Source organism: Stigmatopora nigra, chromosome 9 (genome assembly GCF_051989575.1).
Source record: "Stigmatopora nigra isolate UIUO_SnigA chromosome 9, RoL_Snig_1.1, whole genome shotgun sequence".
Lineage (NCBI taxonomy): Eukaryota > Metazoa > Chordata > Actinopteri > Syngnathiformes > Syngnathidae > Stigmatopora > Stigmatopora nigra.
In genome coordinates, this window is record NC_135516.1 from 8,195,866 (window position 1) to 8,223,605 (window position 27,740).

Below are 27,740 nucleotides of genomic sequence, written 5' to 3' on the forward strand. Positions count from 1 at the left end.
TATATTTAGGTCAGACACTTTTCACCAAGTAACAGCTTTTGGAAGGTTGGCTGGCAAAAGCATCTTAAATCCTGTAACTCAGGGCACCACAAAGCACCCCTTTTTTGGTGCATAACTCTGTTATCTGGGGGCATTTAACGCTGCATGGAATTGTTCCAGTCTGCTGCAGCTGTGGAGCAGATGAATTCACAGGGCTCAACTTCCTTCTCTCATAAACCCATGTGGATGGGTCGTGGGCTGTAAGCCGCCAGAACAAATGTTCTGTCCTCTAGCTGCACCTGCAGCTAAAGTGAATGTGACACTCAAGTGCATAAGGATAGACCTGTCACTTTAAAGGTTTTGGCATTAATTTACCATAAATACTTGTTATTTTTTTATTTTATAGGGGAACGAAAGTCATGTTCCAATAATTTCAACGTAAAAATCATAATATATATATATATATATATATATATATATATATATATATATATATATATATATATATATATATATATATATATATATATATATATATATATATATATATGTATATATAATTATTATTATTTTTTTATTGCAATCACCTTTGCAAGTTAAATCATTCTGGAGGCCATAGTTTTTCAATTTTAGCACTTTTAGACATGATGGTGTGGCATATTATGGAAGTACCTGCACCCCACATTCGCTCATTTGCAAAATACGGAGCATTAAGCAAAGTGTATATAATGAAAACACCATTTTAATAGTACCACCTGATCATGTCTTTCTTTTCCAATGATCTCCACCCCTGCAACGCTGTTTGCTGTCTGGCCAGTTGTGCGCCAGCCAAAGTTGGCCTCTTTCCCTGGTCCTACACGTTGCCTCCGGATGCCTGCAAGACAACAATGACCCCCATGCACCATGTGAGTCTATTGACGTCAAGTGAGTTAATGTTGCATTCAAGTAGAAATGAGGATAAAGTGGCCAGGAAGCCCTTATGAAAGCACACCTACATTAAAAGAAACACACTTCCCTCAGAACTCTGCAGAAGCAGGTTTGGGAAGTAAGTGAATATTTTATTTTGGTACAATTGCTTGGTGTCATTTTAAAGAAAATTGTAGTGTACGTCTTCAGGATGTGTCAATCAACATGCGCATTGCCAACACCCACAAATTTTCCACTGACGCACGTATACACTGACGGCCAATCAGAGCAAAGAGAATGCAAAATAAGCTCTTTACAGCTAGATAATTATTAGATATGGATTTTTGCTTGCTTTTTCACAAAATAAATACTAACGAAATCTAGAAAAGCAAAGTGGACAGATAAAAAAAGTGCTTGAATGCATAATTTACCACATGATTGCATACTTTTATCATGTTCATTATTTAAATTTTTTAATCATCTTACACTTCACGTTCACCTCTCTTCACCTGACAAAAATGTATTTGACCATAAGTGTTCATAATAATTCAATGAATAATTTCTTTAACTGTGAAATAAAAGTATAGCCTTTATAAAAAATAAAAAACAACAAGGGATCTGCTCCATGGAATGTTCATTATAAACTAAACATTTCAGTTTGAATCATTGTAGATTTAAAATATGATAATTGAATTAGGGGTGACGATGCCAAAGGGGGATAGATTGCCAGATTCCGCTGGATTATCTTTGTGTGTTGAATCCACACTAATTAGAAAGACATTTGAAGAGCTATTAAGTTATTTTGTTTGATCATTTATTTTCCATAACTCTTTGGCTTTACAGTTAAATGTAATACAATCCAAATGTGTGATCGCTAAAAGGAACTGAGCCTCCTTTTGAATCAGGGGTGCTTTGTTGTGCTTTCAGACACAGATGTCCTGTATCTTATCGCTGGGCAAGGTAGTGTGGAGTGCATCTGTCAATAATTAAGATTGTTCTCATCCAAAACTGTGTTGCAGGTGTTGTATATTAGAATTGTTTGTGATCTTTTAAAAGCACAAATGTAATTTTAGCACTCACTGATTTCAGAGATTAACTTGGCAACATTACCCGTTTGCCAGAACACAATAAATTATGTAAGTATTTTATAATACATGGTAGTAATAATAGGGGTGATCCTCCTTTGCATTTTTCAATGTCTGCTCTGTATTATCAGCGATATTCGGAATGAATAAAGTTATTGAATCTAATCTAATATAAACATTATTGCAATGACCAAAGGAAAGTTTGAGTTAGTGAGGGAAAACAAACATGCTTCCAAGTAAACAAGCTGACCTCGATGTCCTGATTTGTAAATAAATGAGGTGATCTAGAAAGTATTAGAATCCCTTTTTCCTGCTCAAAGGATAGCCTGAAGGTAAAGGCGTAGTTAAAAAAAACAAAAAAAAAAAACTTTTTTCCTACTTCCCCACAGGTAATCTGAGATGTTAAAATGTGCAAAGATCATCGAAGAATAAATAATTCCTTTCATGCTATGCATAAAACCATGTTATGCACACCTGAAACATTTCAGATGCAATATCATCTGTAATCTTCAGATGTATGGTTATTAAGATACAAATTGTGCAAGCAGGGTGTCGGAAGTAAACAACATTCAGCTGGAGGCATGTGTAACACCTCAGGCTGTTTACCTTCAACATCTGTTTTTCAGTTATTTTACAACTTGCTATTTTGTAAGTTTTGCAGATTTCTGACCTTGGTTAATCAAGATGTGTTATTGGGAATTATTCATTGCACAATTTTTCTTCTAATTTGGTTGTTTTTTTCAGCATAAAACAACCCTGCAACAAATTAACACACAACAGCCTTGTTTTTTTTACTTAACATAGTAGTTAAAACCGTAAATCCTCCAAAATGCATCTTAATTGTAAGCCTCCAAATGATCTAATGCGTTGATACTTCTGAGTCGACATATTATACAAGATAACTTTCCTTCACTGCAATGTTTACTTTACAGTTTTCCGAACAAAGTGTATCCACACACTATTAATGCATGCAGGATAAGATTATTTATCTGACGTAGGGAATCATCATAAATCATATGCTATAAATCATTGCTCTCTATAAAACAACGACTCTGTGTCATCAACTATTGCTTATGGGAGTTTAGGAAAGTGCTGTACATAGAAAATAAAAAGCCCCTCCCTCTGTGTAATGATGAATAGTTTTACTGTCCTTGTCAAAATAAAGCACACAAAAACAAAAGGCTCTGATGATAAAGAGTTTGATCCTTTTCAACAAATTTACTTGGTGTGTGAAGGGTATTTCGGTCATCATAAGAGGACTTTCCATGTTATTTCCCCCATGATCCAGCCATGTGAATCATGCGGTACTTGCAAATTGATGCATGAAGGTGGCACTTGGTTCCCCTTGTGTTTGTCTGGATCCGGGTGGGAGTTTAACGCTTAAGGTTAAATGAGCGGACAGTTCTTGTCGCTATGGTAAAAAATTACCCTCTAAGACACTTAGGGAGGCAGATGGAACAATTCAACCATGTTCTCACATGAAAGCAAATGACTCTTTTGGTTCCAAGCTTTAAGTTACTCTGTCCCCAAGCCCTGGAAGTTTCTGCTTCTTAATCCTCGCTTTCTAACTTTGTCACTTTTCCAATCCAGACTCAAAAGACATCTGCTTCATTTCTCATCACCCATTTGTTTACCCAGATTTTGCTTTTCATCTGTGCTTTGTTTACTATACATTTTGATCTCTTTGTATATTCCGTTGTCATGTATTCTTGAATGTCCTGAAAGGCACTTTGAAATAACATTTCATTCATTTTCTGAAACTCTTATCCTCACAAGGGTTGCAGGGGATGCTGGAGCATATCCCAGCTGACTTCAGGCACACCCTGAATTGGTAGCCAGTCAATTGCAGGGCACCATGAAAAGGAAAAACATTCATAATTATTAATTCATAAATAATGAATCATTTAATCATGAGAAGAAAATATTTTCCCTTAATTTAGTGTAGCACAGCATATGAAATAGATTCTGGATTCAAACTAAGTCTTAATCTGCACATGTACTGCATTATTAATTGTTTTACGATCCAGTCCAGCATCTTAAACTCAGCTGGGATGGACTCCACTTTACTAGAATACAAGCACGATATGAAATGAATGGTTTTCAGTATTTCCACAGAAGCTTTAGAAAGAATTATTAATAGCTTTGTTCTCTAGCAACAGAATCAAACTCCAAGAATGCGTTTTCACAGAAACATCAGAATTTTTTTTCTCCATTGTTTCACTCTAGCGGCCCACTGGTTACCGCGTCGGCCTCACAGCTCTGAGGTCCTGGGTTAAAACCCAAGTCAGTCCACCTGTGTGGAGTTTGCCTGTTCTCACCCGGGCTTACGTGGGTTTTCTCCAGGTACTCCGGTTTCCTCCCACATTCCAAAAACATGCATGGTAGGCTGATTAGACACTCTAAATTGCCTTTAGGTATGAGCGTGAGCATGAATGGTTTTCTGTCTCTTTTTGCCCTGCGATCAGCTGGCCACCTTTTCAGGGTGTCACCCGCCTCTGGCTACAGCACCCTCTGCCACTCTAGAGAGGATAAAGCGTTTCAGAAAATGAATGAATGTTTCACTCTAACTCTAAATTAGTGAAGACATTTAGCATGGTTGAAATTTGAAGTGTTCTCCTTCTGATGCACTTCCACAAATTGCAAGCATATTAACAAAAATGAGAACTGTGTCATTTGAAACCTAACAAACTTGATTAAACAGTGAACTGGTCACCAACCAAATGTAGAATCATTCAAAGCAGAAAACATAACAAGTGTAACTTATAGACCGCAAATGTGTCCAAAGGGGATTGCTTTGCAAATTGATGCCCATTTGAATATGGATGTACATATATAATCCATTGCCATAATTGAGCTCTCCCACCTGGCTTTAGATCGTTCTGCTGCCCGTTACGTAGACTCTTTTGAGAGTCTAGCACTATAAAAGTGTGTTTACCAAGTCAGACCGTACAAATGGATGTCAGTGAGCCATCGAATATACTGTGTCCCTGCAGGCAGTCGTGTATAGTGATCCAAGGCAAAGTGAAAGCTGAATAGGAGAAAATGAATGCGTATTCACATACGCACTATACATGTTCAAATGTTCACACACTTAGGCAGAGATGCTTTTAAAAGTGCTATTTCTCTCACCCATTGCCATGCTGGCCATTAGCTGCTATAAACTGCTGCAACTTTTCTCCAAAAGGAACAGCTTCTATTGAATGGTTACCTCCATCAAATACAATCACAGGCAGCTAAGATATTACGTATTGACCAGTAAAGCAGGACAGTCCAATAATCAGGCTGTGCTTGGTTTCAAATGTACTTCTTCCTCTCTTAAAATAACAAAGGTAGTATACTATAAGAACAATAAGCAAGCAAACAAAATGGAATAATCCTAGATATGCTGAAATAAGTGACATCTACACTCTTACATCCATTTACTAAAGGTTATCTGAATAATCCAACATGTATTACTTCTTAAATGGGACCTTAATATTCTGAAAAATGAGTACAAGAAAATGTTCACAGTAAAATGTTTATCATTGCTGGTATACATTGTTAATGCAGATCAGAAAAATGTACCTTGTATATTAAATTTTGCCTTTGCTCATATTCTTGTTCTTACTACTATTGTCGACCATTTGTTTCCATGCATTATTTAAATGAGAAGGAAAAAAGTTGCAGGGAATGAAAATTAAGTCTACTACGAATGAGTACTGTGGTGGGATTTAATAAGTTCTCTTCTTTTTACTCCTTTTTAAGGCTTTCTTTTTGGTTGCTTTTTAATTTTTTTATTTGCAATTTAAAACTGTAGAAAAACCAATTTTACTGGGTGTTTAATGGATCTAACTCCATGAAATCAAGGAATAGTGGAAAAAAAGTGATTAAAATTCACTGCATATATTTTTTTATAGATTACACGAGTAAGTAATTAAAAATGAAAGTCATTTCCTATGCCTTCATTTTTTCTTTCTTTAAAAAAACTGATATAAAAGACTGTCCCCTGCATGTGAATATATGATGGTATATCACATGACAGCTCTAGAGCTGATTCAGCTATTATATTTGAAAAACATGTTTCAAACACCAGGCCTGAAAGAAGATATGTGCTTGCAGCTGAACCTTCACAGCTCACATTCATATGATGGGAAATATGTCATTGATGCTATAATTGGAACAATGTAATGCTGATCTTTTTGTTTTGGTCACCTTACATGTAGACAACCGAGTGTGAGAGCTTTTGATTCAACATGCATGTCACTGTAATATGGAAGGAAACTGGAGTGACTATCTAACATATGCAGGTACTATTTCAGAATTGGGAACTTGAACCTGAAGCTTCTCAATGAAAGTAGTCCAAAACCATTAGAGGAACTTTCTAAAAACACCCTCGGGGCTTGTTCCTTCATCATCCCACAAAAAGTTTCATCTGGCCAGCTAGCTTGGCACAGGTTCACAAACATCACTAACTTGTGTGGTCTAAAACGGTTTTTTTTTCAACTTAAGGCTTCCATAATGTAATAAGTGTAATTGGCCTCGTGTGGCTGTAAAGCTTTCTCTTTCACGGACTGTGGCTGCTCGCTTGGCTGCTGTCCATGGTGCTGATGGCAGAATGCTTTCATGCTGCTCAGTGATGTGTCAAACACCAAACTTTGTGGACTTTATCTTGTGTGTTTGGATGATAATTCATGTCAGCACACACAAAGTGTGTACTTTTCACATTTGTACATACAATATACTGCATTCAATACTGATATTATGTTATGTTAAAGAGGTATCGGCTTTTTTTCCCAATACTCATAGAATATACAGTATACACAGAGTTGAAGTTGTATATACTGTTTTAATGAAGAAGTATTTTAGCACACCAAAATGTTTAGTTATATTTGAGATTGTTTTCCTGTATCTATAAGAGTATTAAGAGTATTTTGGCCACTTTCAAAGAAGTATTCAAAGATTTAAGCCAAGCAAAAGGTGATTATATAGGTTTTATGGAATATTTCTGTATGTGCATTCATATTTTGATTACTTAACAGGAGTTTTATTTTTATATATATGTGTAAGTAATTAACAATTGGGTTAAATCTTGGATTATTTTGTGAAGGATGAATTCAGAAGAATATTCTGCTAGTGGATCGTCAGTGACTCGGATTTTACTGAGTAAAAAAAATGACATTCTTAAATGATCACAATATAAAGATTTTTAACAAAGGGGAAACTTTGCCCCATTTCCCAACTCTAATTAGCTACAGTAGCAATGCAAGAAGTCCCTCTTCTCCCATCAGAAGAATATGCAGTACTTGGATTTCTGGCTCCCTACAGTTTTGCCACAGCATCTCCATTTTACTGATTCTGTGTGCAAGCCCTTCACATTATGCCCATAAAGAATATATGAGACAATTTCACCTCAAATCGCCATGAAGATATAGATGAGAAACTTGGGTGGGGTCTATACATGTTTCCAATTCGGCTACATTTGAAACATTTCTGTCTATTGCAATCAAAGATTGATTTAAATATTTGCAATTATCTCATATCAATTTGGCAAGTAATGGATGCTAACCTGATTGAATTAAAATTACATTTTCAGAGCCTCATTTTTTTGTTTGTTCAACCCCAGCACATTTGTTCTTCAAACAAGAGTGACGCCAGATGCCCTATTAACAAACTATAATTTAGCACAATAAAAAAATGAATTATTTATCTTTCACAATATCTTTGTTCCACTTCCTTGCTTTAGCTAGGGCAGATAGACAAGCTCTCTCATGATATGTTGACACTTCTCACTTAAATCACCGTTGAGAGGAGATGAAATGGTGGGGGAGGGAGAAAGAAAGAGAGAGGGTAAAGGGAGAGAGAGAGAGAGGGAAGAGCAAGAGAGCGTGGAGGCTGCAGCACTTGGATATGATTTTTTTACCCAATCGGCAGAGTTGAGTGCTACAGGTGGGCATCATCTCCTCTAATCCAATTACTGACTTTAACCGTGTACACTCGCAACCACTTGAAGGGAGAAGAGTAAAATGCGTCCGTTCCGCTGTGTGCACCCGTAAAGCTGTGCGTGCTCAGGCGGAGTGGAGCGAGAAGTTGCCTTCACTCGTGCTGTGGCACACTCGGCGTAAACATGAACTCGTCAGCAGGTGCAGGCAACTACCGCCGGACGTCCATCAAGGGAGAAAAGGTAATGAATGGAATGTGTTTTCTGGATCATTAAGGAGAAAAATAACATGCTGGCGACATTGATGGCAAGCCTGCGGCAGACTCATTACTACTTGCATCTGGTTTGAACTTTTTCAAAATGTTGTTCTTTCTTGTTTAAAATTGAAGCTTTCCGAGTGCTGGTAATGTAATTTCAACGGTTGCGGTAATATTGAGAGTGTGAGAAGATATTGCCTCACAGTCAAGGGGTTCTGGATTCAAATATCTTCTAATGTGTTGGTGGCATGTTCTACCACACCCTTTTTTGTGTATGTGGCTCGTCCCTTATTCGGGAGAATGCACGTGTGTGGTTTATAGAAACCATTGGCTGCCATGATGGCAATTGAGGTCTAATCCATCTGAACTGGGAGGATCTGCCAGCAAATGAACATTCAGCCCTAGCAGTTCAAATGGATTGGATGTCTACCAGTATCAAACTCATTTAAATTCACAGCAGAAGAATGGAAAGAGCCACGTGATTGGACATCTATCATCTGTAAGTGGTTGAAATTAAGGTTAGAATAATTCTGGATTTTTCAATACATAGATTATTTTTATTCAGTTTTGATTTTTTTTGTCTCATCCATTTATTCTTTTAAAAGATGTTTTAAGTGAATTAATTTGATTGATATGGCTTTCCTTTAAATCCCATAATTGTGTTCATTGAGGATTTTAAAAAAACTGCAAGGGTTTGAATATTTGTCTGTATGTGTCATGTGTTTGGATGACAATGCTTATATTTGATGGGTCAACAGATCTTCCAAGACTGCTAGCTCATTTTAAGCTGTCTGAATTGCGGAATTGAGTAGGGTCTACTTCAACTAAAATGAATCCTCCAATCAGTGGAAAAATGTCATCTGTATTATTTCCAGGTCGTCATGGCCCAGCAATAACACTCTCACAATGCCGACTTACTTTAAAGATTCTGACTTAACATGAATGTCTTAGACAGGCACATCAATCGTCAGATTGAATAAATAGAGAAAAGAAAATGTGTCAGAGCATGAAATGATTTTCTTTGTGGAATCCAGGGAAGTTAAATTGTCACACCCCTACCATCCTCCTCGAAAATCTTCAGCCCACAATTTGCTTCTGAGTTTATGCCTCCCTATTTTTCCGAGTTAGTACAGAGGTACCAGACTGTTTTCTATCAGGAATGGCACATGAGCCTAATGACTGAATATTCACATTGTGTGAGTTTGCCCTCTGCTGGAAGCTTAGAAACAACACGATTCATCAATTATGGCTTCCACACAATGTTTGGCTCCTGATCTTAAAAACTTTCTTCATCAAAATTTAGTAAATCATATCTACAGTGTAGCAACACATTAGGAATCGAACAAGGTATCAGCTTGTCCTTCTCACAGGACAAAAAATAGTGATATGGGCTATGTTGCAACATGAAAGTGAAGGCTATTGGGTGTTGAGCTGCAATATTAGAGTAGAGGATTTGTTGCTTTTCTAAGCTGAGCCTGCTGGCTCTGCTGTGATGACGCTTTTTATATTGTGTTGCTGTGGAAATGTTCTTATCAAAATGTTTCCCAAGTGGATCCTGTCCCCATCATCATCCAAATGTGCACTTTGTGGAAAGTAGGATAGCTGTGCGTGTGTATAAATTGTGTCTATTCCCTGATGTTCTCTTTGAAATATTTGCCTTAAAATCACCAAACTGAATGCCTTCGACTAAAATGTTATGTATCCCCTCATTTTAATACTCTTTAAAACCAATAAAAATGTAAATAATTGGTACACTAAACATTTAATACAAGTGTACCACAATTCTTAGTAATTTAAACTAAATATATTTATGTAGTGTAAATTGGGTCAAACTAACTACATTCTGTGTTTTTATTCACCAAATTTTTGTTCTGTAATTACTCCAAATGTCTGGTCAGATTTACCGATAAGCAAAATAAATTGGAATATATTACTTGACAATTATGGATTGGATATAAATTAACAACAAAAATGTAGACCAGCTTGTGTTATTTTTTCTGCATTTTGTCTTGTTGTACAAGGACAAAATGTTTGTTTTTTCATTGTGAATAGTGATATTACATGCAACCAATTTACTACAAAACAGATACACATTAAAAATAATGTGCATAGTTAAAAATTTTGGAGGACTTACAGGTTTCTGGTCGATGAAATCCAATGTGTCTTCTTAAATGGTGTGTCTCATTTGTTGTGGACTGAGGCCAACTTTACTCTGTAGAAAGAAGAAACTTTTAGTTTAGAAATGAATGTGATATTATTATTCAGTACTGACATGAAAATTAAGTATCCACCAATTAGGTATAGTGTTTTAATATCCATCATCTTAGGGTGTCCGTGTATCCCTTTTTCCAAGCAGAAATTTCAATTAAAATAGACATAAAATACTAATTTTATGTCTATTTTAATTGAAAATTAGAATCAAAAACAAATTTGATTGGAATATTGGTGACTTGGAGATCCAACTTGGGCCAAATATTTTTATCTTTCCAAATCCACACTGCAAATATATGGGCATTTTAATCATTCTTCATCATAAATGTTGTAAACAGAAAGTTTTCTGTTCCACTAGAAAATAATGCCGCGTAATTAAAACCAAGAGGAAGAAAAAAAAAAAGCTTTTGCCATTCTTGCTCCCACAAGGCTTAGAAAATATACCTGGCTGGTATTGCCCTTCAATTTTCTAAGTTCAGTTCACTTTTAAAGTAGCTGAAAAAAAATCAGAGTGAACAGACAAACCTTTCCTACCACAATTTGTATGCAGCAAGAGTCATATAAAAAAAAAAGTCTTTCAAATACATTCTGTATTCATCTAGCGAGCTGTGTGTTTTCAGCATCCAGACATAGAATCGCCTGCTTAAAATGTTTGTATTGCCGCTCACTGCCGTCATTAGCGCCTGCAGAATGACTTTCAATTTCCTAGTGTGCATACACACAAACATGCACACACTATACAATACACGCTCAGCTTGATAACATCTGCTTATTCTAACCAATGGCCATACTTTGGGCTATTATGGCGTGGCACACAATTGCATATTGTTCAATAAAATGGAGTCTGGAGACGAGGGAGACTAGAAAGGGCGCACTGCAAGACCGCAGAACAGTCATTTGTCAACACCTACTGCCTTGCTTCTGGGCCAGCCTCTGCCCACATGAGGAAAGTTTATTCCCGTACCTGTTGGATACTCATAAGCCCCTCCTTTTTCACAGTTAAGATACGTAAGTGTCGGGGAGCTGCCCTTTCATACTGGCTTCGTAACAGATGACTTTAAAGAGTCCTGCCTGCATTGAACACATCTCATTGTCGTACAGGTCGGTGCTTTTTATTGCCAATATGGCATTTTCACGTTCTACATGCACGCTTCGGTCAAACTAGCTCTACATTGAGCTTAAAGAGGGCCTACCTGGTGCGTGCTGAGGTGAATACCAAGTGCAGTCAGGGGAACTTTGGCCTCCTCAGGGGAGGTGTGTCGGTGGAAAGTGCTTCAGGGCCGTTGAGCCATTTAAGCACGGTAGGATACTGCGGTCTGAAGGACGAGCTCAGAAACCACAAGAAGGACATAGCCGTTTAAGTAACATCAGGCGGGAACAGAGAAAATGAAGTTTTACAGTGGAATTAATGCAAGTGTCTGAGATATGCATCCCTCGTGTATGGTCTCATAAAAAGTATCAGGGAATGGCAAACTGTTTCAGTTTCAAAGTGCCGATTTGAAATCATTCGTCTTCATTTTCCATACATACAAATACTACTATTTTCCATACATACAAATACTACTATTAGATTATTGCAGAAAACAAAGCAAAACCCTTGCATTATATTAAATCATTAGACTTGATGAAAACCCAAAATTGAGTTTCTCAAAAAAATATGAATATTGGGTCAAAGTTATATATTCCAACTCATCAGTTCACATCCGAATATTCTAAACAACTCAAAACCAAAAGCCTTCAAACTTCATCTCAGTCTGAGTCAGAAACTTCCACAAGGCTCATGGGAAACTGTTGACTTAAGAAATGTCCACAGGGCAGGCAGACCCTTCTGAGACTCACCAAGGTTCTTTACCAAAGAACTGCTTGTTCACTTTATCCAGGAATACTGACAGTGAATAGAAGGAGAAAAATTGTGCAAGGAAAAGCCACACTGGGAACAAGGATTACTGGAGGGGAAAATTGTCAAAGTTCACAAAAAGTGGACTGAGGCTCAAATTGATTGAGAACCACCACATAGAGATACAAACTAGGCATTAAATATACTGTGAGTGCTGGATTGGAAACCAACACTAACAATTCAGATGATACAAAGTATTTGTCAACGCAAACTGGACTACATTACACCAATAAATTTGTCATTTTTCATACAAGCCATAGAAAAGTCATGTGCATGATCCTTCCCTTTTAATATGTTTATGAAGTATTTCCTCACCGTCATTAAAACAGAGGAAATAAAGGCATGAACAAAAAAAAAAGCATCACTGCCTGTAAAAGTAAACACAATCAATGATGAAGTGAAAGCTTCATTGTATATCATTAATTTCCCATCAGGTTGAAACGCCATACACCGAAATGGTAACCTTTGGTACTAATTATACTGCCGGTGACCTACTGTGAGCTATCAGTGAACGTAATCACGGAAGTATATGTCAAGGTGGTAAATGTGACAAAAATATAGCATTGGGGGATTTGTTTAAAGCACCACGGGGAAATGCCATGGTACAAAATCAGCTTGTTATGTGAACTGACTATAGCTGCAAGCATTATGTCAGGTTGAATTCAAAGGACTTTATTATTCCCCTCTTCAGTTGCTATACATCAATTACTCTTTCTGATGGAACTTTATCTCCTGTGGCGCATATGCACATATGAACTTTACTTCACCCTTTTACCATGTCGCTCAGCGGCACGGGAGACTTGACAAACATAGTGCAATGGAGCAATTTTACAACTACTTTAATAGTCTTATTTCACAAGCCAGGCATATATTTAAAAAGTGCAGCTGTCATCAGGACATTGTGCAAATCAAACGTGTAAAATATGAGATGATGCCCGGCAGCCATTAGTGATGAGCTACCGAGTCTACAGGGTGAAGTGAGTAAATTCATGAGTTGTGCTCCTGACACTGCACCATTTAAATGTGATTATTTATGGTGGGCCATGAAATCTCTGAGCTATTACTAATACTACTTGGTTTGAAAATAAATACAGAGTTGGATGCTAACTTGTAGTTAGTATACATGTATTTTATTCACTCCAGAAATGTAAACACTCACTGGCCACTCCATCAGGCTATAATGAAGTGAAATCATATTTAGTTTGTCCTCCACCTTCCATCTTAAACTAATCATGGAAATAAGTCTTCATTTAAGCGAGTTATTTCGACTCCATGAATTGCACTAGAGCTAAATTAAGTTTAAGATGATCTAAATGCAAATGTCCTTCTAATGCTAGGAGACCATTTGCTTCCTGCTATATATTTTTTAATCAACTGCGATGTTCACAAAAATAATATTTTACGTGAGCTACAAATCATAAAATGTGAAGGGCTTGAGACACTAAATCTCTCTCACTATATGACACCACTGAAAACTATCAAGATTATTGCTACCTATATGAAAATAGAGCCTGTAAGGTTTGTGCATTACAGATGTTGTCAAAAATAGTGTTCATATTACTGAATTGTTTACTTTTTTCCATCACATTATATGTCTAGAGTACGCCATTTATGTCAAGCAATTGTGAAGTAATTTCACAAAGTTAGGTGTTTCACAAGAAACAACTTTGCACAAAATCCATTTGATATGAGGGAAAGACTTTGTAATGCAAAACAGATATTGAAGCATGTGTAGTTATTCCACTACATATGGGTTGAATTATTCACAGGGGGTTAGATATTCACTTCATTTACTATTGATTTTAAACTGGTCAGTGTAAATGCTTCACGTGCAATAATACACTCGGCATCGTTGCTCAGATCAATGTGTGTTTTCAGCTCATATGTACTATTTTTCACAGCAAAACTCCAAATAATTTAGTTCAGCAATTGACTAGAGAAAAGTCTTGAAGAAAAAAGGGGGATGGTGCGTCTAAACAGTGAATTGTTGAGGTTACATTTCAACATATTTAATATGTTGAAGTGTAGTGGACTCACTCCTTGCTAAGGATATATATTTAACATTATTATATATAAAATGATATTAAATATATCCCCCACCCTCTTCATGTACAATAGTGGAGGTGTATTCCCTCCTCTGTTGAAATTGATGCAACCAGTGAGGAGAGGGGGGAGGCACCCGCCCTTATTTGCCAACAACGGGTCATCCCCTTCTTCACTGGAGGTGTGAAAGAAGGGAAAGTAGCTTCTTAGATAGGAGTTGACAACGCTAAAGACCATGTCTGTGTTCATCACCACGCCGCAGAAGATAGACACCAGCACCGCATCTCGATGGGTAAGGCCAATTTAGAATGCGCTGCACGGATTTGTGTCTGTGTGGGTGGGTGGGTTGGGGTGAAGGGGTTGCTGGCTGTGCATGGCAGTAAACAGGCAGGAAAAGATGGAGAAAGAAAGTAGTAGCTACCCCAAATAACCATGTTTCAGTGCCTTTCTAAAACAAAGGGTCTACAAATTGTGTGAACTGGGAGGGCTGGCAGTCATCATTCAAAATTGAAGTGGATTGGATGTCTACCACAGTCAATTGCAGAAATAAAGTTGTTGTTTTTTTTAGATGTACCAAATCCTAGATTTCATCTTTATAACGGTTAATGGCAGAGAAAGGGTTAAGTAAACCCACAAATAACCACAATAAACTTGAGGTAAATTGCAAAAAAATACATACTACAGTACCATATTGCATATTTAGAGTTACACTAGTGAAATTTAACAGATTGAACAGAAGGCGTCCAATAACAATAACAAAAAAAATCAAGAAAATCACTCATTAGTCATTGCTATTTTCCCTTCAGTAATACATTCCTGAATTATTGGATTAGGATTCAGTTTCAGCAAATCAACAAAATCAAGTGACTCGAACTTTTTTTTTCCTCAATGAAGTCACAATCGGAGCAAACCAAACTAGCAAAATCAATACAAAAAACATTATACATGTGTGTGCATATATGTATATACACATACATATATATATAAATGTATACGTATACCTATAATTTTTTTATACACACCTTTTTTCTCTCACTAAATGCCACAAAACATTATTGTCCAAATGGCCATTTGAGTTTGTAACTGCAGTAGTCCAAGTCCAAGTATTATTTATGATTATTTCAATCAGACGAGCATAAAATGTCTACAGCCCATCACAGTATACGACTCTCCCCCTGTTGACAGCTCAAATATGATTTATAACATACACACATTGAGGCAGCAGGATGATGAGACATAAATTAGAAAGCATCTTGCTGTGGTTGACGTATCATCCCAACTAGGAAGATCATTAGTGTCTAACTAATGTACAACAAAAAATAGTTGAAAATGTAATTATGCCTGTAACGAAATTCAATCCATTTTCTTATTGAGTTGGCTGATATTAGAAGGAAATGAGATATTATTGCGCCCTCTCTGAACGCATGATTGACTGTTCTTGTTATTTCTTGCTCCCCAATTAATTTGTGTCAGTCGCTGGGTATAAAGCAAGCATATGGAAAAAATAATATTAGGGTATTTGCAAACAAATGCACTTATTTGCTTCTTGTGAATGTGTCATGATATTATTTACTTCCAGCGAGGCGAACAACTTTCTGAGGTATTTGACTTGCTGTACTCCTAACAAGTATTCGAGCAGTACTTTTTGGCATTATTCCAAGTCATCTACTGTCGAGGGAAGTGATTTTCTTCCTGTGTTTCTAATGTGCCACAACATCTGTTCATTTTCAAAATACTTAATCTTCTTGCCACTGAGGTGCAAATGAATATGCCAAAAAAAGAGAAAATCAGGTTGTCTCTGCATGACACAGAAATTTAGGCTTTTAAATTTTTAAGGTTGTTTTGGTTCTCTCTCTAGTGTAGGTCTATCTGTGTCATAAGGGTTTTTTTTTTCTTCAAAATCATTTACAAGGATTTGGCATGGAAGCATTTGAAATTTGATGCAAGGAAATGCATAAATGTTAATTTGTGATTTTCAAATGCATTTCAAATACTACCTTCCCATTAGACCCTTGAAATACATTGATTCAAGGGCGGAAATAATTGACACTGACCCAAAAGAATTATGTGGGAGGGCGAGCCAGGCTACTAAATAAATCTAGTCAAATCTATTCACACGGAAATTAAATGTCCTCCTATCTAGAATGTTCAAATATTTGGAATCAATATTACTTAATGTCTGTTTATAAATCATATGTCATCCTCTAATGAGTTAAGTAAACCAAATATATACAACAGCTACACAAGAGAAAGTATACAATTAAAATCAATGTTTGTTTGTTTGTACCTCATTGCATTTTTTATTGTATCTAACTTGTTATGCCTATTACTTTCTGTGTTTAAATCACATTGTACTTATATAATGACAATAAAGGCTTTCAATTCAATGAAAGTAAAACAAATAACCTATTTTAGGTACTGCGGTAACTGTGTGCATCCACTTGTATTGATTTTTTTTTTTTATGCTGCAAATTAGTTCATCAAGTTGTTAAAAGGACCGATTTTATTATACCTTTCAATATACTGTTTTTCCCCCTAGATGTCACACAAAACTTAGTATCTAGGAGTATGTTGGATGTTTTTCTTAATACATTGAAAATAAAGCAACAGAAGGTCCTGCAGTTGGTGTCAGCCCTGAAATAGTCATCCTCCCAGTGAACACGGCCCAATCCCCACACATACATGAGATATTTTGAACACGTGCCTGTGTGAATGACAGATTTGAATCCTATTTCTGTTGGCATCGGATCTGCCTTGTGAGCCGTAAAATCACCCACAATGGAACGTGTAAGATATGTACATTTGAGGCTTCCAAATGACTTCAGCTGTGAGATACACGATTGAAAAAATCAGATGTTCAAGGAGAAAGAGATCAACTAGAATAAACCTGAAGTTCATTTTCGCAGGGGGATCTGGTTGGATCATATTTCAGTATATGGATGGCAGTCAGTTAGTTAAAATAATAGTTATTACCTCCTCCAAATATGATATGAGACTCTCTGAAACTTCCCTCATTAATTTCCTCCCCATCATTTTTTTTTTTTTTAAGGAGCATTCAGTTTTTGGTAATTTTGCTGTTGTGTCATATGTTCTCCACTTGATGGCTGTCTGTTCCTGGCAAAATCTAATATATATTTACCCTGACTAGTATACATTTTGAATATGAGGCCAGGCATAATAGCAATTATTTGTATTATTTTTATTATTATTATAAAACATTTTCTCATTTCAAGTAAGAGGGTGAGATTGAAAACATTAATATTACTATTTACTCTGACGGACCGGCACTAGGTGTCTCGTGGACCGGTACCGGTCCATGGACCAGTGGTTGGGGACCACTGCTGGAGACACTGACTTGTGTTGTGAGATATGATGCCCAATATGTCTGAAAATGGTTACTGAGTCATTGGATCAACCTCAACTTTATTTGGGGTTAATAAAAGGGTACTTGCAGTCTACTGGCTCTTGGTTAAAATGAATTTAAATGTTATTGTGTGTGTGTGTGTGCATGTGTACAACTTCATTTCAATGGTTTCTACCGCAAAAGACACATTTGTAGATGAATATGTATATATAGTGACCTAAAGACCCTGTACATAAAAAAATCAATACTGATTATTACTGTCATAATTAAATATCTGTTGAATTCAGTTTTAAATCATTTGCAATTTCAACCGAAATAAAAATACTGCCCACATTAACTGCCATTGACGTCCAATCTAATTGATCAGTGAATTTTGGCTGGGAAAATCGCATTTTAGGGGTTGTACAGACTTAGTATAAGAAAAATTCTTTTATAAAATGCTTTTCTCCCAAGTCTTTCTTTTCTTCAGTAAACTTACACCAAAACCGCATGTTTTTGTATTTTCAGTGTGGCCTATTTAATATTTGAAGACTGGGACGTCGTCCAATATTGTAATGGCCCATCTGTTGATACTTCTAAATTCCAGTGTATCCAAAAGTAGAGCAAGCTCCATTTGGTAGGCTCCAACCGAATAGTGGTGTGACAAATTAATTGCTCGAAGCATACCCACACAAGAAGGGGGAAAAAAGCAAAAAAATTGTGAATGATGTTTTTTTTTTTTTTTTTTTAGAGGAAGGTGATTTGAGGTAATGTCTGTGCGTAAAGCAGACGTCTGTGTGGCTGCTGCTGCATCTTTGCATACCACTTCACATGCAGAACGTGCATGAGACAGCCTTCTTTAGCACAACATGATCGCCTACCTCACATGCACGCACCTTTTTAATGATATCAGTTGAATTGTGCGGTGCAGAAATCATTGCCAGCACAAATTGGATCCCGCCGCTTTTTGGTTGCTGCTGCTGCTGCTGCTGATGCTGGTGACACCGTAGACGTGGGGGAGAGGAGGGGACACCAACGTGGTGTGCATGCAGAGGAGGACGTGCAGCCGCTCAGACAAAGCTGAAGAGGAACGCTGCGGAAGAGAAGAGAAATTGAGCGTTTCAAAAGAGCACAATCGTCGGCAGAGAAGCATGGCTTCGTTATACCAGAGATTCACCGGCAAGATTAACACTGCCAATTCGTTCCCGCTACCACCCGAGGCCAGCCGCCTGCTCGGCGCTCAGGCGGCGGACGACGAGAGCAAAAGCCGCCGGCAGCCGCTGGAGGCAAGGCTGCCCGTCCAGTGCCGCAAGAAGTGCACGCGAGATGATGAGGATGTAAGATTTCATTCACTATTAAAAGTCTGTGCCAAGTTGTCATTTGAGCAAAGGGGCACGTGTGCAGTTTGGCATGAGATGTTGTTGGTGTGAGTTTGGGGCTTTTGAGGCCACTGTTTTACTATCCGGGGCCATCAGGGTTGAAATTCGACAACAAATGTTTGTTTATCTTTTGATATGAGATTTTTGGGGTATGCATTTACAAGAGGGGCCAAGTGGTTAACACGTTCTGCCTCAAAGTTCTGGGGTTTAAGGGTCTGATACCAGGGTGGTCCTCACTGTGTGGACCTTGCATGTTCTCACCCGGGCTTGCGTGGAGATTCTCCAAGTAACCTAGTTTCCTCCCACATCCCCAAAACATACAGAGAAGGCTGGTTGAACACTCTAAATTGCTCCTAGGTGTGAGTGTGAATGAATGGTTGTCCATCTCCTTGTGCTCTGCAATAAGCTGGCCACCGATTCAGGTGTCTCTCTCCTGCTGGGATATGCTCCAGCACCCCCTATGCTCCTTGCTAGGATGAGCAGTACAGAAAATGAATGAATGAATACATTTAAAAGATTATCTTGGTTTGGCTAGTTGCATTTTTACTTTAAAAATATTTGGGTGTAGCTCCCACCTTAACTCATTTGCAGCAATTTACAGTGATTGAAGTCCAACCCATTTGACTGCAAACTCTCCCAGTTCAAATGATTGGATGTCTATCACCCTCATTGGCAGCCGATGACTTGACCCTTCACAGTAGCAAGTAGTTATCACTAAATACTAAACACTTGACCAGCATGACCTTATAAAGTGTGGCCGATAAGACCCAAAATGTAATGTCCACATATTTGAATAGCAGGTCAAAATTACAGATGCAATGTTGATCCATATTATATATTAGTTTGATATTTTTGAGAAGAAATACAATGATAACTTAAAATGTTGCTAAAAACACATTTCAAATGACTAAAATGAATAAAAACACTGCATATGGAGCCCAATACCACTCATTTGGAACTAAATCCAAAAAATATATTGCAGTATTTAACTGACTCTTCCAATGAGGGCTTATTGGACGTCTAGTAGCGTTAATGGCGGCCATTAAGTTAAATTACGGCACAATCGAGAGTTGAAGCAGCCTCTATTCCCAGTTTGGAAGTAGAGTAGCATTTGCTGTCTGAATTTGCAATCAAGTTCAAACAGAGTCAGACTGACCTGTATGTGTGGAGAGATGACGAATTCATTTGTTACAAGTGGCCTATTAAAGAGAAGCAGCACGTATAGTTATAAATCACTCTGAGTGACCTGCAAGAGGAGGCATGGATCATATAATGGTTCAGAGAGCCTTCTCGTGACAGTAAATATGCACAGGAGCACTTGTATTGAACTGATTGCTTTTCGGTGACTGCACCCAAAAGACAGATTAACATGCTCAACATCAAGAGTCTCCCGCCTACCATCAGTGATTGATCATATTTTAATGCTCTTGATGATGTAAGACGCCCAAGCCAAATGCACGAGTCAACTTAAAAGTGTGCGTTTACATGTAAATAAATGTATGTTGATCTATATGTGCCTTGTATTTGGTTGACCATTCAAGAATGTCATAGTATAGGTATGGTGGGGTCACTTTTTACCGCTTTTTGTTTTGGTTCCCTTGAGGAGGCATAAACAGATTGCCTCAAGGCCACTAAAGACCTCTCGATGGCAGCTGCTTGACGTTGTTTTTTTCTGATTTGTTCCCTAAAATGGCTGCCGCCATTTCTCTGCATTACTGACGCGTGACACGCTGAGCCGTGAGCTGGCCGTCAACACGACATCGCCTTTTTAGCTCCATTTGGCTCTGTGCCTGTTTAATGAGGCGTGTCATTGAGAAAGAATCCCAACAAGCGACCTTAGTGTTGGTTGTGATCCGACGCCGTTTGCTGATGTGACTTTAACCTTGAGGTCACCTTTTCCCCCTTCGAATTGAGTAGTACTCGAGCATGAAATTGGTTGAACTTAGCCACCATCTCTAACAACTGTGATTGGTTTACATTCACTGTTGTTGTTCTCCTTGTTGTTATTTGGTGAGCTGAACATAGAAATGGTGTACCATTGATTTACTTCTCCATATTTTTGGGGGACTTTGTGTTGTAGAATTGATTAACTGCTCTGTGTGTGAGCAGCAATGTTTGGCGACCGAGTTGTGTCATCGACGGGGGGCTGGGTCAGCGACAGACCTTCCCACTTTTCACTTCTCTCCCAATAGAAGCTTGGATCTTATTGATTAGTGTGCTTCAAAATGTGGAACATGACATTTAACGGGAAGGATGCATGTGGTTGACAGATTTCATCAGCTTTTTTAGCACAGGGATTGCATTCGCAGTGAACAGTTGAATAAACTCCATTACATGTCATCTTTGTCAATTATTTCTATAAAAAGGCCATCAATCATCAAATCATCACGATAAAACAGCAAGTGTTGAGACCGAAACAGAAGCATTAACTTTTTCACCATTTCCATGGGATCTCAGGTGCATCCTGAATCATAAATATCATACTTTTATCCCCCTGGACCCAACAAAACTGGAAGCATTGCGATTGGAAAATGAAAAATTGATCATCTACAAAAATAGTTTTATATCTGTTTTTTGTCAAAGTGCCAACAATGGCCCTTTTGTTTCAGTTCCAATGTCATTGTTGTCAACTCTTCATTGGAGACACTTTGTTTGATCAAAGCAGTTTCCAGTAAAACGTTTTGATCAAAGAAGGGACTTAGTCACCTCGCCCACTCCATTTTCTTGATGTGTTCAATCCGCTTTGCGCTGCCCCTCAGACACTCAGATGGAAATTTAACAACAGCAACACACATGTATTAACCATTGTTCAGATGAAAATGATTGAATTCTGTGAAAAAAAACTAAAACCCTGGCCGTCACAACAAATAAATTTGACTAATTATTTTACAAACAAAAGGACTGAGGGTGGTGGCTCAGAGAAGCCGATTCTATTATATTCACCCCTAAAGTAGCCCCAAATGTAATAGTGAGATTTTAAGTGACATAATTAGATGACATCCAACTGTAAAATAACATCTATATACTCCAGGAAGCTGATGGTAATCCACTAATGTTGCCTAAAGCAACAAGAAGTCTTCCAGACACACACCTCTTGCATTGGATTGTACTAAAAATGCATCAGAGACAAACCTGTAGCTATCTCTCAAGTGACTTTAAAAGTTAAATTCAATGTATGATGGCTTAACTGTCAGCAATGATCGCTTTATACCTACAAGGCACTCTTAAAGCTCAGTTACTGCTTAATTGTGATTTAAGATATTCTGGAAATGTGACTGGTAATGGAGAGAGGAGGCACAATATTGTCCCAGAGGAAGATCCGAAGTGGTGAGATTACGTGGCTTTCATCTGGCAGGATAAACATTTTGTAGCGCTCTCAACATCGTTCAGTTTATCTTCCCGTCGCTCCGGGCAATCAACTGCCATCCTTTAATTCAACTTGTTTAAATTTTAAGATGCCACCTTTTGCTAAAGTGGCACATTATGTGACTTGACGTGTAGATTTTGCAAAACCTTTTCGTTCTACAAACAAAGTTGCAAGTTATCTTTGAGGGAGAAAGTGTGTTACAACTCTATGGTAAATTAAAGCCGGCGGATCTTGACAGATATTCAAAACAAAGAGGAATGTCAGTGTGTGCTGAGCAGAACTTTTCTACATAAACTATAAAAAGCAATGAGTTTCAGCATTTAATTACCACATAATTTATGGCTGCTGTGCAGGCAAATGTGTATCTAATAACATTTCAGCCATTTTTTAAATTTTAGTCCCACTGAAAACATAGCGTTCCAGTCATAATGGATCTGCCACGCCTGCTACGTGTCATCTTCCTGACATTTCTTAAGGCTAAACAGTTGTATAACAGAGCTCTTGCAAGGCTAAAGCAGTTGTGAAAACGTCTTAAATTGAATACCCCGGGCCCAATATAAACAGATAATAAATATCTATTAAGGTATTTAAGAGGACATGGGAGTTGCCAGTAAAAAAAAGCCCCACCCCCACCTTAGGACAGTAGTGCACAATTCTCAACAGGACCTCATGCTCGACGTTGCCATGGTTGCAAAGGTGGAAAGGGCGAGGCTGGAAGCTGGCAATACACACACACACATACACACACATACTGGTATATATGGTATATATGGTATAAGAGGACCACAGGTCCGGTAGTGGTTTAAATGGACTACTGTTTCCCAAAGACATAGAGCTTTCTAGGTGGAAAAAAACAACTGCAAAAAATCTACATATACACACACACACCAGGGTTGTTCTGTCTGCCATCTGGAGATGACGCAGCCCTCGCAATACAGGCTGCCTGACGTCTGCTCGTGTCCACTCAAACGGCCAATGGGATTTTGTGCTTCCAAGAGAAAAATGATCAATCTGACTCTCAGTGACAGCACTTGTGTGTCACATTGGACAGAATTAGTCAGTATCGACCTGCTACCCCTTCTTATGTTCCCGTGGGGCATAGCAACAGGTGACCTGCTACCCTTCGCCAACAATATCTAAGTGTTGTGGAAACCGCGTTTATCAGCACTGTCAGAAGCACATCAGCATTTATGTCTGCTCTCTTGTCATTTTCTCTATTATTACAGCTACTGACAGTGAATATTAATCATAGCTGAAAAGAAAGCATTTAGACGAGCCTGTAGAAAAAGCATCCCCAGCTGACATTTTGAATTCTCACATCAGTTCATAGTTGTGCTAATTATTCATGTGGTTAAAGAAAAACTGTTTTACCCCTGACATTTCTCCAAGAAAAACGGTCACAATTTTCCTTCTTTTTCATAAGGAGAAAGGGAAAAAATCAATGCTATTCTTTTCCTCCCAATTAAATAATTAAATTAAAGTGTTTTTTTTATCCTGGAATTAAAATGCGTAACCTGAAAAAAAGTAATGTTCTTTCTTTCCTATTCTGCCTCTTTTTGTGTTTCGAAAAAACACAGAAGCAAAGACATCATGTAATAATGTGATCAATAACTTGTAGCTAGATTTCTGTTCTATCATCTGCACTTCGTCGAATACTTAACAACTACATTAATTGATTGGACAAACTTGTTTTTGTTACTACAAAAAAGAAAAACCCTAACTTTAAATATTCCTGTCGTACTTCTTGTACTTTTCACATTGACAACATTTTTTTTTATTTTCTTCCTGTAACTTATTTTCTTGATTATAATAAGGAACATTATACTTTGGTGTTCGTGACTGACTGACATTTAATTGCAGGCTTCTGTCATAAAAATAATCAGGAATATGCGTGTGCTATGATGGAAGAAAAATAAGTCTTTCCCTTTACTCTGTACTTCATGCAACAAGAGCGAGAGAAAAAATGTGACTCATTTGTGTCTATCGGGTTGGAAATGATTTTCATTCGTCTTCCCTGTTGCTTATCTGGACGTGTTATCTCTGCCATCTTGGTTGGGAAACAATTAGTAAGAAAAGGGAGATTATTTCTTAGAAGAATTGCATCTCAATTAACATTTCTACATCTTGACTACACAATCAAGTATCAAGTTTACCTATAAATTAAAGTCAACTAGCAGATAGCACCTGACCTGTCAACATCAAAACCATGTGGTATTTGCTCTTATCATTTTTTGGCAGAGAAAAACTGATCAGCAATGTCACATTATTATAGCTCATCGCCTATCTCCTTGATGGCAAGACGCACATTTCGGCATCTCGAAGCCAAATATACTTCAGAGAAAGAAAAATTCAGTTTTTGAGGAAAACCACTCAACCATTCCCTTTGCTGCCTGTGCTTAAAATGGAATTCTCATTGTCTATTCCCTTAAAGGAGTAAACATTGTGTTTAAAAAAAACATTGCTTGTGCAAAAAAAAAGAAAAAGATCTGGAGAATAATTATTAATGATGAAAGCAGAAGTTTAAAGCCAGAGCATAGTAATTTCCACTATATTTTTCCAGGGAGATTTAGAGCGGCGGAAACGAGCAACCAATTCTCCCGAGTCTTCTCGTTTTTTTCTTGGCTGAGACGTGGCACGACTAATCTGTTGTGTCACACAGGCACACTCTCTTATCGACTCTGCCATGATACAACGACAACACAGTTCTGCCACACACAAAAACGCAGGCACACTTATTTCATTGCTTGGCAAAAATAATATAGTGACACATCCTTCTCATTTTACAAGGTCATTCTGATTTCCTGAGGATACAACATGCTCATTTCATGAAAGTGTAGTTGGTTGTTCCTATTATTGGATGTACATATGTGGCTAGGACAATAGATGGTATACAGAGCACATAAGTAGGTTTTTTTGCTCCATTGGTAAACAAGTTGGCATAAATGCAGATGGGTAGGGTCAAGTCATTTCACTGATTTGCTGACTTTAGTTTGATTGATTGCAAGGTAGAACAATGGGTCAATAGATAATATTCTATAAAATGATGAATTGAAGGTATGCATTATAATTGTATGGATGGGTAAATAAGAGGAACTGGCAGCATAAGTGGGGTTAGGTAAGAAGATATATAGATTCACACCAGGAAAATGTATAGCCCTCTTTTTGGTCCTGACAACAAAAATATTTTTTGGTTTCATACGGTTCCTTTTCACATTGTAATCATCGCACAAACCCACCACGTGTGCAAACATCGATCAATCACCGGGCAAAACGGTCTGAGCAGGGTATCACAGCAAACAAGGAAGTGAAAAATCAATTTATAAACTATTCTCCTTCATCTTAGTGCTAAACATCTTAAATATATCAGCATTTGTACTTGTGTATTTTCCAGCATGGTTTGTATGTTGGCTTCTGCTCAAATATTCATCCGTTCTGCAGACTACACCTTAAACTGGTCGCCTGTTGTAAGGCAAACCCAGAGACACAAACCACTATTGGCACCCACAAACACACAGCCACTGTGTGGGAATCAATACTACACTACCGACACAAAAATCAGGCGAATGCACTACTACACCATCAGGTGGCTGTGGCCATACATCAAGTTGACATTCTGTTTCTTCATTGGCCCACGTTGAATCCCAAGACATAGCCAGGGTACTGCTAAACACAATCTGTAATGTTAACCAAAAACATTTGCCCATGGCTATAGAATCCTGCTATTTGCACATATAGCGAACCGCACTACCTGTCGCTCGAGAATGAATCAAGGTCACCGAACCGAGGTCTTGAACCGACGGTTTGCTCTGTACCAGAGTTTGCTAGTTTGGATTGACATCAGCTCAAAAGGTGTAAACCATAAATCTTTTGGATTAAATTAGAACACATCTCATTTGAAATTCACCGAGACAGGCATTATTCAAGGTAGTTATATGTAGATATGAAAACAGTATATGTAGCACTGTGATGCCTTTAGAATGTTCTACAACTGCTTTGTATTATGTCAAACAATGATATATATATATCCCTTGGAAATACCTCGTTTTGTGTTGTTGTTGTTTAGTTGTAATGACTCCATCTCTTGCTCAAGGTCTCTTTAGTATTTTGATAAATAAGACATGGATTTCTATTCATTTGAGCCCTTTATTGTGCACTGTAATTTTGATTTGCACATTCTCAGAGAAGGAAAAGTAGCCCTTTGGAACAAACGTGTCAACTGTTGTTGGTTGTGCAAATTCCATTTACTTATTATTTTATTCTTTTTTTTTTGTTATAACTCATTTTGCACCCACCTGCGCTCGGAGCACAGCTGTGATTATCCAGAGTGTGGAGTGTCAGTTCCAGGCACTCCTCGAGGCTACACACGGATTCGGGGTGGGACTCAGAAAAGGGAGGGTGGAAGATTGCTTTTCCCTGAGCCTAGAGTCGATGGCGGGCTTGTGATGAAGTTGAGTGTGCAGAGCTCACAACAGGAGCCCAACAGTGATGGGGGGAGTTGATAACGATTTATGGATGTAGAAGTATACGGTGGGAGGTGCAGTGTGGGGTTGCAGTATTGATCAATTGACTGTTTTGGAGCTGGCGGCCTTTCAAATAATTCCCCTCGACAAAGACGGCGAGTTCAAGTGTGATGATTGGTGTTCAACAGCTCGCAGTATTGGTTTGTGTATGATGGGAATTAAAAGTTAAGTTTTTTGTTGTATTTGCTGGAATGTCTGACTGTGGGGGAAAAAAACTTTTTCTGCTGCAGCTTTGGTGGATTTGATGTTGACGCTGACCTGTAAACATGGCGCTAACTCCTTCAGTTACTTATACGCGGAAGCAGTTGACAGCTGTCGGCAGTCAGTTCAGTCGTGTTTGGTTATGTAGCCTGTGATTGACTGGCAACCAGTCCAAGAGGTACATATCTTTTTATGGGGTGAGTTCCAGGCTGCTTTTTAATGAGACAACGATGCAATTAGAATGCAGAAATGCCAACTATACTTATCTTTAAATGAATTATATCATATATAACAGATGCATCTGTTATATCATATATAACAAATGCAAAACTATTTGCGGACAAGCCTTCATAAAGTAACCCTCCCATAACTATGTGTGTTTCGCTTGTCTATTCATCAACATGAGTTAACGATTACGATGTCAAGCCCCCTCGTGGCTGAGTAGATGTAGTTAATAGGGTGAAACTGCATTGGTAAAAGTGATTTATTTTGAGCTCGGAGCATTTTTTCCACCTTCATTTATTAATTGACAAGTGACAAAAGCTCGTCAGGGAAACACATCCATCAGCGCTGTCACATTTGAGCCCAGCGAGCCCTGTGAGGCACAGATAGAACGTGACTCCTTTTTCGTGGTG

General features: G+C 37.9%; 1 protein-coding gene and 1 long non-coding RNA gene across 2 annotated transcripts in view; one reads left to right on the top strand and one right to left on the bottom strand.

Moving 5' to 3' along the window:
- LOC144201830 (uncharacterized) overlaps positions 1–27,740 on the bottom strand; it is a 60,703-nt gene continuing 32,963 nt past the window's right edge. Inside the window, exons 6-9 of the long non-coding RNA XR_013327403.1 lie at positions 18,535–18,731; positions 10,279–10,356; positions 735–853; positions 1–169 (exon numbers count right to left, since the gene is read on the bottom strand). This is a non-coding gene — a long non-coding RNA (uncharacterized LOC144201830). The remainder of the gene's footprint in view (positions 170–734; positions 854–10,278; positions 10,357–18,534; positions 18,732–27,740) is intronic.
- dpp6b (dipeptidyl-peptidase 6b) overlaps positions 18,412–27,740 on the top strand; it is a 41,400-nt gene continuing 32,071 nt past the window's right edge. Inside the window, exon 1 of the mRNA XM_077724615.1 lies at positions 18,412–18,975. Within this exon, the coding sequence (XP_077580741.1) occupies positions 18,685–18,975 (291 nt within the window). The 5' untranslated portion in view covers positions 18,412–18,684. The remainder of the gene's footprint in view (positions 18,976–27,740) is intronic.